General features: G+C 46.1%; 1 protein-coding gene across 3 annotated transcripts in view; it reads right to left on the reverse strand.

Moving 5' to 3' along the window:
• The window catches only part of LOC138740839 (ADP-ribose glycohydrolase MACROD1-like), a 1018717-nt gene that overhangs the window by 90959 nt on the left and 912878 nt on the right, over positions 1–14880 (reverse strand). For all 3 annotated transcript variants that reach the window (XM_069894037.1, XM_069894038.1, XM_069894036.1), the window contains 2 exons: positions 14087–14117; positions 3358–3431 (listed from right to left, as the gene is read on the reverse strand). In XM_069894037.1, the coding sequence (XP_069750138.1) occupies positions 3358–3431; positions 14087–14117 (105 nt within the window). The remainder of the gene's footprint in view (positions 1–3357; positions 3432–14086; positions 14118–14880) is intronic.

The raw sequence follows: 14880 nt of genomic DNA on the forward strand, positions 1-14880 counted from the left end.
CTCTCATTTATAAGAAGGATGTGGTAGCTGTGGAGAGGGGGCAGAAGAGACTTTCCAGGTTGCTGCCTGAATTGGGAAACAAGTCTTACGAAGGCACTGAAGGCTTCCTGATCGTGTTGGACATTTGGATCAGGAGCTCGGGCTGCTGATGGCTTGGACTGGGCTCCGCAAGGCTGCGAAGGCCACAGGAGTACTGGAGGTGAATCCATGGACACGAGGTGACTCTGAGGGGTCCCTACTTTGCTTCTCTCTCTCTTTAAAATATTTTTATTGAGTTTAATAAATAAAACCTATGTACATAGTTATTAGTACACAACAGGCCATACCATATTCATAACACAGGTAAATTGTAAATCAGAAATAAACCCATAATTAATTACTTAACCTGCCTCCAAAACATCAAAATTATTTTAAAAATATTTTATTCATAATTTTACAAATGCAGTTTCCATATTCAAATATTTACAAATATAATTATAGCCATGTACAAAATCAACCGCCAGGTTCAAGGCATTATCCTTTCCCCTCACCACCAACCCCCCGCCCCTCACCACAACCCTCCACCCCTCACACTCACATTCGCCCATGAGATATCTACAACAGAGGGAAGGGAATCAGCACTGGAATGAGCCCTGCCCCTTATTCCTCGGGGGATGGGAATCAGCAGTGGAATGACCCCTGCCCCTTATTCCTTCAGGGAAAGGGATCAGCACTGGATTGACCCCTGCCCCTTATTCCTCGGGGGATGGGAATCAGCACTGGAATGACCCCTGCCCCTTATTCCTCGGGGAAGAGGATCAGCATTGGAATGACCCCTGCCCCTTATTCCTTCAGGGAAAGGGATCAGCAGTGGAATGACCCCTGCCCCTTATTCCTCCAGGGGATGGGAATCAGCACTGGAATGACCCCTGCCCCTTATACCTACAGGGAAGGGAATCAGGACTGGATCCGCCCCTGCCTCTTATTCTTCCGGGGCTTTCTATACACACTAATCTGTTCAGACACACCTAAAGCACGATTGGACATCCTCAGACTAACGGGAACCAAGGAGAAGATGGAAAGGAAATTAACCAGTAAATAAGGGTCGACGATTTGCCATGTCTCAGCCTGGGCTGTCGATTGTGGTATGAGGGAACGACCCATTTTAGCAGGGCAGCCAACAACCTGAAAAAGCTTGGCCACCCCCGGCCATCACCTATTTGACCTACTGCCTCTCCAGTAGACATTTTAAATGGACTTGAAAAGAGTTTGTCTCCCCAGAGCCATACGTGAACTGAAGATCGCCGAACACTATTGCACTGTTTTTCTGCTTTATTGTTTGATGTACATGTGCACAGTGAGGATGTGTACTCAATTTCATTGTACTGTGCAATAACAATAAAAGAGTATCTTATCTAACCTTAAAATTTGTATTGAATAGAGAATAGATAAGATACAGTTAAAATTCTGTTATATAAAAAAAGGTATTTTCATCTTATTCCGTGATCTGATCTGGATTAACACACACTTGAACCCAATTTTATTCAATAAATCCACTAATGAGAAAAAAAAGAACAAAAAAGAAAAAATTAAAGATCCCTGCCCCACTACTAATCTAACCCCTCCCTGTTAAAAAAAAAGGTTAACTTGCATAAATTATAAAGATGTGGATCGAATCATGGCCTTCAGATACCAGGCAGGGAGTCTCCAATAGCTCAGCGGTTAGAGGACTGGCCTCGTTCCTCGCTGGGGCCTCACCTCTGTGAGGCGTGCTGGACAAAGTGGCGACCTCTTATGGTAGATAAGGTCAAATAACTTCTCAAAGCAGTATTACATGACAATAATGGAACCTTTACCTTATCTGGCCCTTAAATCTTCAACCTTGTCCCCGGGTTGAATCACGATGGGGACTGATGGCCTCATCCCCAGGACACTGGCGTGCCAATTAAACCAGTGGAAGAAAGGTCAACTTGCATCCACTCCATTGGAAGGTAAACTATCCAATTCCGGGGAATGAGTTGTGTTCAGTGGGAAACCAGTGTCCCGGTGGAAATGGTGGAAATGGCTTCTTATCCTGGGATACTGTGCGGCCAATTAACTGGGAAAGGGGCTGATGAATGGGTTCCATATCTTTTCAAATTCAAATTTCAATATAAGATCTAATTTTCTCCAAACTTAAATAACTATCACATCACCTATTGGGTATGAGTAGGCGAAGAGTTATCTTTCCATTTCAATAGAATTGCTCCTCTCGCTATCAGCGAGGTAAAAGCTACGATTCTCATTTGGGTTGAAATCAAGGATTTTGAGAAAAACAAGATATAGCAATTACAGGGCATGGTTCTAATTTGATTTTCTCTTTCTCTGACTGTAAGAGGCGCTTCAGGCAATTTTTGCTTGTTTGCCTTACAGCCAACGAAAGCAAAATTACACTGTTTTTTGTTACATGACAACCAGTGGTGTGACTAGGGTTGGTGTCACCAGGTGTGGTAACCAACGGTGTCACCCCCCCTGCCCATCACCATGGACCTGCTCCTGTACCAGACCGTACGGAATCCTCATTCACAAATTGCTCGCAAATACTAATGGCCGCAGGATTGTAGCTAAAACACCAGAACATTTTACAAAAGCAGCGACTGTAAAAACCCTAGCAGCAACAAAAACAACAGCGCTCGCTTATTTCCGCGTGTAGTCCATGCGATTTGAAATGTCGTTGTTGTTGGGTAATAATGACAGCTCTGACCTGAATGCGTTAGAAGGTTCAAAAAGTAAACGAGCATTGGGTCTTAGCCTGGTAGGTCTATTGATCCATAGAAGCCGGGCTGACGAAAAATAACTGCGATATTTTTAGAAAAAATAATACATTCCTGGTGAAACTTTGCACAAATATTATACGGACAGTCATTTGGGTGTCACCCCTTCTGATGCTGTCACCCGGTCCGCACCTCCCTAGTGACGCCAGTGGTGACAACAAAGCAATCTTACACCTGAGTAGCCGCCAAGGCACTTCAAACAGCCATTATCAAGGAGTTTTAGGCAGCCCCTCCTGCAGACATTTAAGGTGGGGGGGGGGGCTCCATGAACTTTAATCGAAAAAAAATTGTTATGTTTCTCATGTCGTCGGTCGGAGAGAAGTACGGAAGGAACCAACTAGGCTTGACCGCTTTACGGGGATTATAGGCTCATAAACTTTGAGCAGAGCCCTCAGTGAGACGTAGCCAAAAAAGGTCGAGAATGGTTGATGTAGAAGCATAAAACATTACAGCATGGGAAAAGAAGCCCTTCTGCCTGTCTAGTCTATGCTGGATTAATTTGAGATACGCTTCTGAAGGAAAATGCCTGTGGTCAATGATCGGACCGATTTGCATAGATACTCACTGAGTTTCTGCGTTCCTCCAGATATTGTCTGACGGCCTTCAAGGCGGTTTCTGCAGCTTGCCCATTGGGATAACCTTTGGGTAGAATAAGGGTTCATGAAATGCGCTGAAGAATCACGGAATGGCTGCAAACAAGTCCCATAGGTGTAGAACTTGGCCTATCGGGTCTGCCCCGCCATTCCATCATGAGCTGATCCATTCTCCCATTCAGCCTCACTCCCCTGCCTTTTCCCCAGAACCTTGGATACCCTGACTATTTGGATGCCCATCGATCTCTTCACAGCCACCCATGGTATCGAATTCCAGAGGTTCATCGCTCTCTGGCTAAAGAAATCCCTCTGTACCTCTGATTTAATGGGCGTCCTTCAATCCTCGTGACATGATGCAAAAGTAGCAACCTGGACACAATGAAGGAGATGATCGCAGACCAGGAATGACCAGCCTCCACTACACATCATTAATTCCTGTGGTGGGGAGTGTGACCTATCATGGATGCTCAGCATCTCCTCACTTGTCAGGAAGGTGCCACAGCAATTGCACTCCCTGAGAATGAGTCGGGCAAAGTTACTGGCCACCATTTTGTCAACCTTCTACAGGAGCTTCTATTGAGACTGTACTGGCCTGGCTGCATCACCGTGTGGGTACAGTCGCTGCAGAGAAATGGATGGGAGGCCAATCCACAGGACCATAAGAGCAGATCACTGGCGTCTCCCTCCCTCAGTATTTCCGAGATCAACCTGGATCGTTTTCTGAAGAGGGCGCACAATATCATTGAGGACCCCCTTCCACCCGCACACAGCTGCTCCCGTTGGGGAAGAGATGCAGGAGGATCAGAGCCAGCACCACCAGGGTGAGGAACAGATTCGTCTCATGGGCAGTGAGAAAGCTGAACGAGCAAAGAAACTGCTCACACTGACCATCCGAGACTCTCATATTAATGAAACAATCTTTATTTGTATGGATTAAATACTTGTCCTACATATGCATTTTTTGTCTGTAAGTGCGTTATGTCCAGTTGTGTGTCTGCGTGTTTTGTATCGAGGACCAGAGAACGCTGTTTCATTGGGTTGTACTTGAACTTGCCCTGGACTCCCCTTCCATGGGAAACAACTTTGGTACATCTGCAGACCTCCGTGCTTCACTCCTCTTCTCACAGCCTGCGAATACCATTGGATTCTCTTTTATACGAGCTGCCAGTCCTTAGTCTCTCATATCATGGAGCCATATCATAGGGACGAGCCCATTCAGCCTATCTTGTCTGATCTGACCGCCATGCCAACCTGCCCAAATCCCATTTGCCTGGTCTAGGCCCACATCTTTCCATGCCTGTCTTATCCAAGAATCAGTTCGGCACTGACTAGAAGGACCAAGTGGCCTGTCTCTGGGCTATAGAGTTCTATGGATCATATGAAATGCCTTTTAAATACAGGTAAACCCTGGATTAAGAACGAGATCCATACCTGAGTCTGTCTTGTGAGTCTGAATTTGTAGGCAAAGCCAAAACAGGAACCTACGGTTCTGATTTAGCAGCAGTTAGTCAAATTTCTTGAAGTCGGCATCAAAGGGAGGATTGTACGAAGCTTTTCTTCCATTGGATTTACACTTTGGAGGCATGGTTGCAAGGGTAAATAACTGTGATCCAACTTAAAAATGGCGGACGGTGTTCTCCTTCCTCAAGCTGAGGAACCGCTGAAGCCGCAAGTAGCCTGTTTGTAAGTACGAGTTGTCCCTGAGTAACTCGGAGCCTGCCTGAATATGAGAGTCTTGGAGGTTCCTTTGGCCATTTAGCATTCTCACTGTCCGTTCTTCAGCCTGGTGGTGCTGGCTCTGATACGCGCTCGTCCTGGATATCGTGCCCAAATTAAATGAAGGCTCTGCATTACGACAGATGAAGGGGGGAGGGGGGACAGCTGGAGGAAAGAGGGATGGGGAAGGGAAGGAGAATCGGTGTCCATGGGGCTACATGGATGACACATGGATGAAAGAGAAACTTTTTTTATAGGAAGGAATGTATGGGTCAGCACAACATCGAGGGCCGAAGGACCAGTACTGTGCTGTAGTGTTCCGTGTTCTTATACCTTTTTCACTCCACTGTCCATTTTCTTTTCTATTTAAAATATATTTTATTGAGTCTAATATAAAAAAACCCTTCTAATAATAACATAAATCAAATCTGATCATTTACATATCACACATAAGTTGTAAATCAGTATAAACCATAATGTATCCCATTCAAAACATCAAATTAACAGTTAATCCATTCCTCATAATGTAGTCAAAATTAACGTTGAATAGAAAATAGATAAAATATAATTAAGATTCCCTTATTTATAAAAAAAGGAATTTTCGACTAATGCACAATATTAATGATCCACAGTTAAACCCATCTTTACCTCATTTAATTCTACTAAGAGAAAGGAAAGAGAGAGAACACCCCACTAATAATCCAACTCCTCCCTCTAAAACAGGGTTAACCTGTATAAATTATATCTCCTTCTTCTGGCCCTCCATCCCATAGGGTGATGAGGATTCCTCTCAGTCAGTTTGTGGGGTTTACACCCCACTCCTCAGGAAAGAACAGTGTCCACTGTTTAGGTGGTACTGGGTTACATGGTACGAGTGACACTCGATGAGTGACCTGTCATATAGATATGAATCGAAGAATGGCTTCGAGATACCAGAGAGGGAGTTTCCGGAGTATCCGAACACCTTAAAACGTCAAGATGTGATAATAATCTTACCAAATTCAAACATTACATCTTTTCCAAACTTAGAAAAAACATGATATCATGTAACTATTGAGAGGGTGAAGAGTTATAGCTCCATTTCATCAGAATTTCTCGTCTCGCTGATAGTGAGGTAAAAGCTGTGATTTTCGTTTGGGTTGAAGTCAAGGATACAACCTCTTCTTGAGGAGGAACCAGATAAAGCAATTACAGGCATGGGCCTAATTATTACAGGGCATGAATCTAATTATTACGGGGCATGGATCTCATCATTACAGGGCATGGATCTAATCATTACAGGGCATGGACCTAATTATTACAGGGCATGGACCTAATTATTACAGGCCATGGATTTATTATTACAGGGCACAGATCTAATTATTACAGGGCATGGACCTAATTATTACAGGGCATGGATATAATTATTACAGGGCATGGACCTAATTATTACAGGGCACAGACCTAGTTATTACAGGGCATGGACCTAATTATTACAGGGCACGGATCTAATTATTACAGGGCATGGATCTAATTATTACACGGCATGGATCTAATTATTTCAGGGCATGGACCTGATTATTACAGGGCATGGACCTAATTATTACAGGGCATGGATCCAATTATTACAGGGCACGGATCTAATTATTACATGGCATGGATCTAATTATTACAAGGCATGGACCTGATTATTACAGGGCATGGACCTGATTATTACAGGGCAGGGATCTAATTATTACAGGGCATTGACCTAATTATTACTTGGCATGGATCCAATTATTACAGGGCATGGATCTAATTATTATAGGGCATGGATCTAATTATTACAGGGCATGGACTTAATTTGCATTTTCATGTTACCATTTTCAGGGAAATATTTCAAATTTTATATTTCTAATTTATTGTCAGAGCCCATACATGACATCACATACAACCCTGAGATTCCTTTATCCTGTGGTCGAGGGGGAATTACCACTTCTCGGCAGTGCGACAAAAAGCTGACTCCATGTACACATGTAAACAAATAAAGAAATGTAAACAAACTGACTGTGCAATACAGAGTAGAAAACAATCAATAAAGTGCAAAAGTAAGAATCCTTAAATGATTGAGTTTGTCGTTGAGGAGTCTGATGGTGGAGGGGGAGCAGCTGTTCCTGAACTTGGTGGTGTGAGTCTTGTGGCATCTGCACCTCTTTCCTGATGGCAGCAGCGAGAACAGAGTGGGTGGTGGTTGGTGTGGATAATCGCTGCTACTCTCTGACGGCAGCTTTGTCAATGTTCTCGATGGTGGGACAAGTTTTGCCTGTGATGGCCTGGGCTGTGTCTGCTACCTCTTGCATGGCTTTACGCTCAGGATGGGGGGGGGGGCAGGGGTGGTATTGGTATTGGTATCACAATCTAAAACAGCGTGGAGATGCTCCTTTGATCTAAAATGAGACAAAGGGATGTTGATGAGGTTGGGGAGAGGATGTTTTGTCTTGCAATCCACGACTGCCAGAAACTGCTGTTTAAAATACTGGCCCTGTTTTCCTCCGTTCCAATTCACTTATGTCCATTATTACCTCAAATACTTCACTGTTTCGTGGCTCAAAATTATCAATCTGCAGAGACACCACAGGGTAGCAAGGGACAACTACATTCATATTCATGAATCAACAAATATTGGATAGATGTCAGAAATTTGCACTTAAAATGCAAATCAAAATGTTACCTCACCCGGGATTTGTTTCTGCAAATTTCCGATTCCTTTATTGCGGTGAATTAATGACTCGGAAGGCAGATGGATTCATGAAGGAGCAGCTCAGGGATCTGGAGATGGGCTTACTGGAGATGGGTGGCTGGGAGCGGGAAGCATGCAGGCTGGGATCTGTTCGTCCTTTGCCACACACTGCTCGCCAACTGAAGGAGCGGCACCTTACATCGACCGGTTTTCATTAAGAACCCACCTCCCCCCCACCTTCTTTATCCCCATCTCTTTCCCTCTAGCTCTCAACGTGGACAAGATGAAGGAGATGATCGTGGACTTCAGGAGGACCACCCTTCACTGCATGTCAACAACTCTGTAATGGAGAGAGTGGAGAGCACCAAGTTCCTTGGCATTCACTTAACCAGTGACCGATCATGGACACTCAACATCTCCATGCTTATCAGGAAGGTGCGACAGCAGCTGCACTTGCTGAGAAGACTGTGTCGGACAAGGCTACCAGCCACCGTCACACCAACCTTCTAAAGGAGTTCTATCGAGAGTGTCCTGGCCGGCTGCATCAACGTGCAGGTACAGTCGCTGCAGAGAAATGAATCGGAGGTTGATCTGCAGGACTGTAAGATCAGAGAGGATCAATGGAGTCTCCTTCCCCCACCCCCCCACCACCATCCACGTGATCGACCTGGATTGTTGTCTGAAGAGGGCGTGCAAAATCACTGAGGACCCCCTTCCACCTCGCACACAGCATCTTTCAGCTACTCCCATCAGGGGAAGAGATCCAGGAGGATCAGAGCCAGCACCACCAGGCCGAGGAACAGCTTCTTCCCACGGGCAGCGAGAATGCTCAACAAAAAGGAACTCACACTGACCACCCGAGACTCTCATATTCATGAAACAATGTTTATTTATTTGTAAAAATGAAATACTTGTCCTACATATGTAATGTTTGTCTGTATGTGTGTTATGTTTGGTTGTATGTATGCGTGTTTTTGCACCAAGGACCAGAGAACGCTGTTTCATTGGGTTGTACTTGTGCAATTGGATGACAGTAAACTTGATCTAGTTCTCTCTTTCTCTCTCTCTTTCTCTCTCTCTCTCTCTCTCTCTCTCTCTCTCTCTCTCTCTCTCTCTCTCTCTCTCTCTCTCTCTCTCTCTCCCTCTCCCCTTTTCCCTCCAGCCGCTTTCAGGTGGCCAGAATACCCCGATGTAAAGCCGTCTATTCTACCCGAATGTAGCTGTAGGGAGGCCATCTAAAAGTGGAAAACCCGGCCATGAGGAGTACTTACCCAACCCTCCTCGGGGAGTAATATTTTCCGCTTCTGCATGCTCCCCCAAGGCACCTGAAAGCAGCCGTGGCTGCTAGGGGGTGGGCTGAGGACGTCACGGTGACGTCGTCAGCCTGAGACACTTTTGCCGTGATTTTTGATAAAACTGGAGAGCGTGCAGGCCCGGCATTTCCAGTACGGTCGCATTTTTCTCTGCTCCGGGGCCCGCCGTGATCCCTATGTCCCTTTCTGCTTCAGCCTCAACGCGGCTGCAAATGACATCGGCCACGGTCGACAGGAGCCGGCGTTCGCACCGAGGCGCCCCTCCTGCAGCTGGCCATTTCAGGTGCCAGAACAGCTCCTTCAGCACTGCCACCTGAACGTTGATTTGAACACACCCACAACCGCTTCTGTGGGCGCATTCTCGGAGCAATTTTCAAAGTGGTTTCTCTCTCCTTTCAGAGCCAAAATCAATTCTCGCCATTCCCCTTATCATATCCAATTAATAGCTTTTGGCTGTAGGTCCGGATTCCTCACACCTTGAGGAATCCCTCAGACCTGAAATGTCGGTGATAGATAATTTCCCTCCTGTGGACACTGAGAGACCGGCTGAGTTCCTCCTGCGCTTCTGTGCATTTTTACTACAAACCCAGCGCCTGCGGGCTTTCCTGTTTCACTCTATTCCAACGTTCCTGCCGAAGCAGTGGTAGGGGGGGCAGAGGGTAGGCTCGATATTAACACTCCCTCCTCCCCTTTCCTTTGTACAACCCCCTACCCTGGTATTGCCGGCGAATTCCTCTCAGTTTGTTTACGTTGTGTACGTTGAGTACAGGGGTTTTTTCTCTGAGCACTGCCAGCAAGTGGCAATACTGCCAGAATCTCAGGGTCATATGTGATGTCTGACACTTCACTTAAATCGGTGCGGACTAGAAGGGCCGATATGGCCTGTTTCCGTACTGTAATTACTATATGGTTAAGACAAAGACAGCTCCAAGAAAAGTGCAGAGAACTTGCAGTGTGCAGTGTGTGGCAAAGGACTCTACATCACCTTTGTTGACCTCACCAAAGCCTTCGACACTGTGAGTAGGAAAGGGCCCACCAAAGTTCCTCAACATGGTTATCCAACTGCACGAAAACCAACAAAGTCAGGTCAGATACAGCAATGAGCTTTCTGAACCCTTCTCCATTAACAATGGCGTGAAGCAAGGCTGCGTTCTCGCACCAACCCTCTTTTCAATCTTCTTCGGCATGATGCTGAAACAAGCCATGAAAGACCTCAACAATGAAGACGCTGTTTACATCCGGTACCGCACGGATGTCAGTCTCTTCAATCTGAGGCGCCTGCAAGTTCACACCAAGACACAAGAGCAACTTGTCCGTGAACTACTCTTTGCAGACGATGCCGCTTTAGTTGCCCATTCAGAGCCAGCTCTTCAGCTTGAGTCCTGTTTTGCGGAAACTGCCAAAATGTTTGGCTTGGAAGTCAGCCTGAAGAAAACTGAGGTCCTCCATCAGCCAGCTCCCCACCATGACCACCAGCCCCCCCACTTCTCCATCGGGCACACAAAACTCAAAACGGTCAACCAGTTTACCTATCTCGGCTGCACCATTTCATCGGATGCAAGGATCGACAACGAGATAGACAACAGACTCGCCAAGGCAAATAGCACCTTTGGAAGACTACACAAAAGAGTCTGGAAAAACAACCAACTGAAAAACCGCACAAAGATAAGCGTATACAGAGCCGTTGTCATACCCACACTCCTGTTTGGCTCTGAATCATGGGTCCTTTACCGGCATCACCTACGGCTCCTAGAACGCCTCCACCAGCGTTGTCTCCGCTCCATCCTCAACATTCATTGGAGTGACTTCATCTCCAACATCGAAGTACTCGAGATGGCAGAGGCCGACAGCATCAAATCCACGCTGCTGAAGATCAAACTGAGCTGGGTAGGTCACGTCTCCAGAATGGAGGACCATCGCCTTCCCAAGATCGTGTTATATGGCGAGCTCTCCACTTGCCACCGAGACAGAGGTGCATCAAAGAAGAGGTACAAGGACTGCCTAAAGAAAGCTCTTGGTGCCTGCCACATTGACCACCGCCAGTGGGCTGATATCGCCTCAAACCGTGCATCTTGGCGCCTCACAGTTCGGCGGGCAGCAACCTACTTTGAAGAAGACCGCAGAGCCCACCTCACTGTCAAAAGACAAAGGAGGAAAAACCCAACACCCAACCCCAACCAATCAATTTTCCCTTGCAACCGCTGCAACCGTGTCTGCCTGTCCCGCATCGGACTTGTCAGTCACAAACGAGCCTGCAGCTGACGTGGACATTACCCCTCCATAAATCTTCGTCCACGAAGCCAAGCCAAAGAAGAAAAAGAAAAGAAGAAATAAATCTGAAATCTGACCAGTGAAATCCTAGATGGAGAGAGAAAAAGGGATTGGGGATGAACCAGATAACCCCCTAATGATGTGGTTTTGGACAGGGAAACCACAGCAAAAGGAGAGCATTTAAGATGATGGGACACATGTTGAGATGTTTTGCCAGTGGGAGAATATTAAATGAGGGGCCATGGAAGCCAAGATGCATAGAAAGTTAAGTAGCTTCCGATTTCATCGGGATGTTTCGAAGAGAGAAGCAGGAGCTCCTGCGTAAGGTTTCGTCATGAATACGTGAGAGAGAGAGAGCTTTATTCCCAGCACAAAATAAACATAAATATGCTCATCAATATTGCATAAATGGTTGCAAACAAGTATCTACCAGTGATGACATTGCTTTTCCACTTTCCAAGTAGCTAATGGGGCATTTATATAACAAATATAAATCCCTCAAATGTTGCCAATTCAGCAACACATTAAAAAAGAAATTTGGCAGAAAAATCCCTGGTATCCATGATCCAACCAACCGGCAAAAAAAATCGGGGCAAATTAAAAATAAATTTAAAAAAAGGTCTGCAACTGTGAAGGTTGGCGTTCTCTGAAGCAATGAACAACCCCTTGGGAGCAAACGTTCAGCCAGCGGGGCATTCCCCCCCCACCCCCCCGTCCCCCCGGCAGCTGCAGTTTGAATGAAATGGCAATGCCCGGGATGGAGAGATGGCTGACAGAGGGGATGGGGGCGACTCTCCCAAAGTGTTGCCGGGGTTTCAGGGCTTGAGTTACAGGGAACAATTGAGCAGGGTGTGGCTTTATTTCCCCTCGGAGCGTAGACAACTGAGGGGTGATCTGATATTCAAAATTATAAGGGGGACGCATAGAGTTGAGTTGGACAGCTTTTTCCACTGAGAGTGGAGGTGATTCAAACAAGGGGGCACAGATTAAGAGTTAAAAAGGGGCATAGTTTAGGGGAAACATGAGGGGGGAGTTTCTTCACACAGATGGTGGTTGGTGGACGGAATGAAGGTCCGGCAATGGTGGTAGAAGTATATGGACAGGAGAGGTATGGAGGATTATGGGCCTAATGCGGATCGGTGGGACTAAGTGGGAGAAGATATTCGGCATGGACTAGAAGGGCTAAACTGGCCTGTTTCTTTGTTGGTCTCCCTATCCCTGCCTGGTAGTGGTCTTTATCTTTATCAGTATGAAGTATATTAGTAAACTTGGGGGCCGGGGTGGGGGATAATTATGATGGTGTCATGTTTAGGGTAATGGTTAGTTCAACGCTGTTACAGCGTCAGAGATCATGCTTCGAATTTAAATTTTATAAGTTACGGGAATCACCTGATTAAAGTGAACTCTACATTACTAAGGACTACAGTACTGATTTTTTTTCCAAATTACTTTACATTTTTCCATGTCATTTGTATTTTAAAGGGTGTATTCTTAAAGTGGATTAGTTAGGCATTGGAAAAGTGAGTCTCAGTCAACCGGAAAATGATTCCCGTAGGTGCCGGATACTGGGGAATTTTGCTGTACGTGCAAAAAACCAGCTGAAACCCCCCCCCCCACCCCTCCCCAGCACTTTAAATGTCCAGAATCTGCAGTTTTGGCTATTCACAGTCCCCGACGCAACTGGGGTAAAATGCTAGGGTTGTGTGTTTTTTTAAAAATTGCCTTTCTCCGCTGTTCTGGCCAGCTCACCACAGTCGCTGTGAGGAGGCAGTCTGAAAATCCCAGGTTGCCTCGGCTCCTGATTTTGGACAGGGATGCAGGGAGTTGTGGTGGATTGGGGGGGGGGGGGAATTAAACGGTGGCATTTATATAGCGCCTTTCCCGACCTCATGGCATCCCGAAGTCGCGACTGCAATTTGGCAGCTGAGCCGTCCACTTTGTGATCAGCAAGGTACTTCCTTGTAAATGGGATGTAAGTGTCAGTGGGGAGATCACAGAACATAGAACAATTCGGCACACTACAGGCCCTTCGGCCCTCGATGTTGTGCTGACCTACATATTCCTTAAAATAAAGTACTAAACCCTCCCTACCCCGCAACCCTCTCTCTTTCTTTCATCCATGTGTCTGTTTTAGAGTCTCCTAAATGCCCCAATGTTTCAGCCTCCACCACCACTCCTGGCAAGGCATTCCAGGCCCCTGCAATTCTCTGTGTGAAAAAAACTGACCCCTGACATCTCCCCTAAACTTCCCTCCCTTCACTTTGTACAGACGTCCGCTGGTGTTATTTAAATTAGGTAACAGGGCCGTCTGGCCCATGAGCCCATGCCACCCAATTGAATGAGAAACCCGGAACGTTTTGAAGGGTGGGTGGAAACCGGAGCACGCGGAGGAATCCCACGCAGACCCTCCTTACAGATGACAAAAACAGGATCTCTGCTCCATGAAGTACACTCCAGTACTGCAGTTTTACTTCAACCGCGGTGTCTGCAGACTTTCATGTCTTAGTTTGCTTACAGAGAGTGGCCGGACTTGAACTCTGGGTCACTGGCGCCAAAACAGCGTTGCACTCACCGCTATGTTAACCTTGCTGCCCACTGAACTGCCTTTAATGGGCTTGCAGACACTTTCTTAACAGGTACTTAACCCTAACCTCAGTATGAAAATAAATTAAAGAATGATTAACAAAAAAAATCATATCTTACCATAAGCTCCAGTTGACACACAAGGGAATGCCTGCAATAAAACAGACAGGCAATTAGTTGGCACTTCTTACGATAAGTTACCTTTTAAAGGGGCATTTACAAGCCTCGACCACATTCCCTCTGTTTCTCAAAAGCACTGTTCACTCAGTAAACCTTGATGCGAACCTCGCAGCAGAATCTTCACATTTCCAGAAGGCATCCAGACGCTTGGGCTGTAAATCCCGAGACAAATCCCACCAAGTTCCAATTAATTCAATGAATCTGGGATTAGAAGCTAGTTTTAGTTTTAAGAGATTCAAGGCTCCTGTCATAAAACAGGTGGAAGACTACCCGAAATTGACTTTAGGCGGGCAAAGGCTCACCATCAACAGAAACTGCCCGGTGCCCCTCACTGCCAGAGAAAGAGAAGCAAAAGAGAGTCATCATTCCACCCCCCCCGGAGTTGCTGAGCATCCACGGATTCACCTCCAGCGCTCCCGCGGCCCCCACAGCCTCACAGGCTCCGGTCCAACTGATCGGCAACCAGAGATCCACATCTCCGACAAGATCAGGCTTGGTACCCGATTCAAGACTCAATTTATTGCCATAGTAATTAAACAGTGTCGTATTACATGAAATTCCTTTTTTTCTGCTGCAAGGCGGACAGATTCGCACTGGCAGGAATTGCCAGACTGCCCCTTATAGTCAGATGTACAGTTAGAGAGAGAGCAGCAAAGGAGAGAAACCCCCCTTCCCAGTATTCAAGTATTTTATCTATAAAAATAAATATTGTTTCGTGAATATAGGAGTCTCAG

The sequence above is a fragment of the Narcine bancroftii genome, chromosome 8 (genome assembly GCF_036971445.1).
Source record: "Narcine bancroftii isolate sNarBan1 chromosome 8, sNarBan1.hap1, whole genome shotgun sequence".
In the NCBI taxonomy this organism is placed as follows: Eukaryota; Metazoa; Chordata; class Chondrichthyes; order Torpediniformes; family Narcinidae; genus Narcine; species Narcine bancroftii.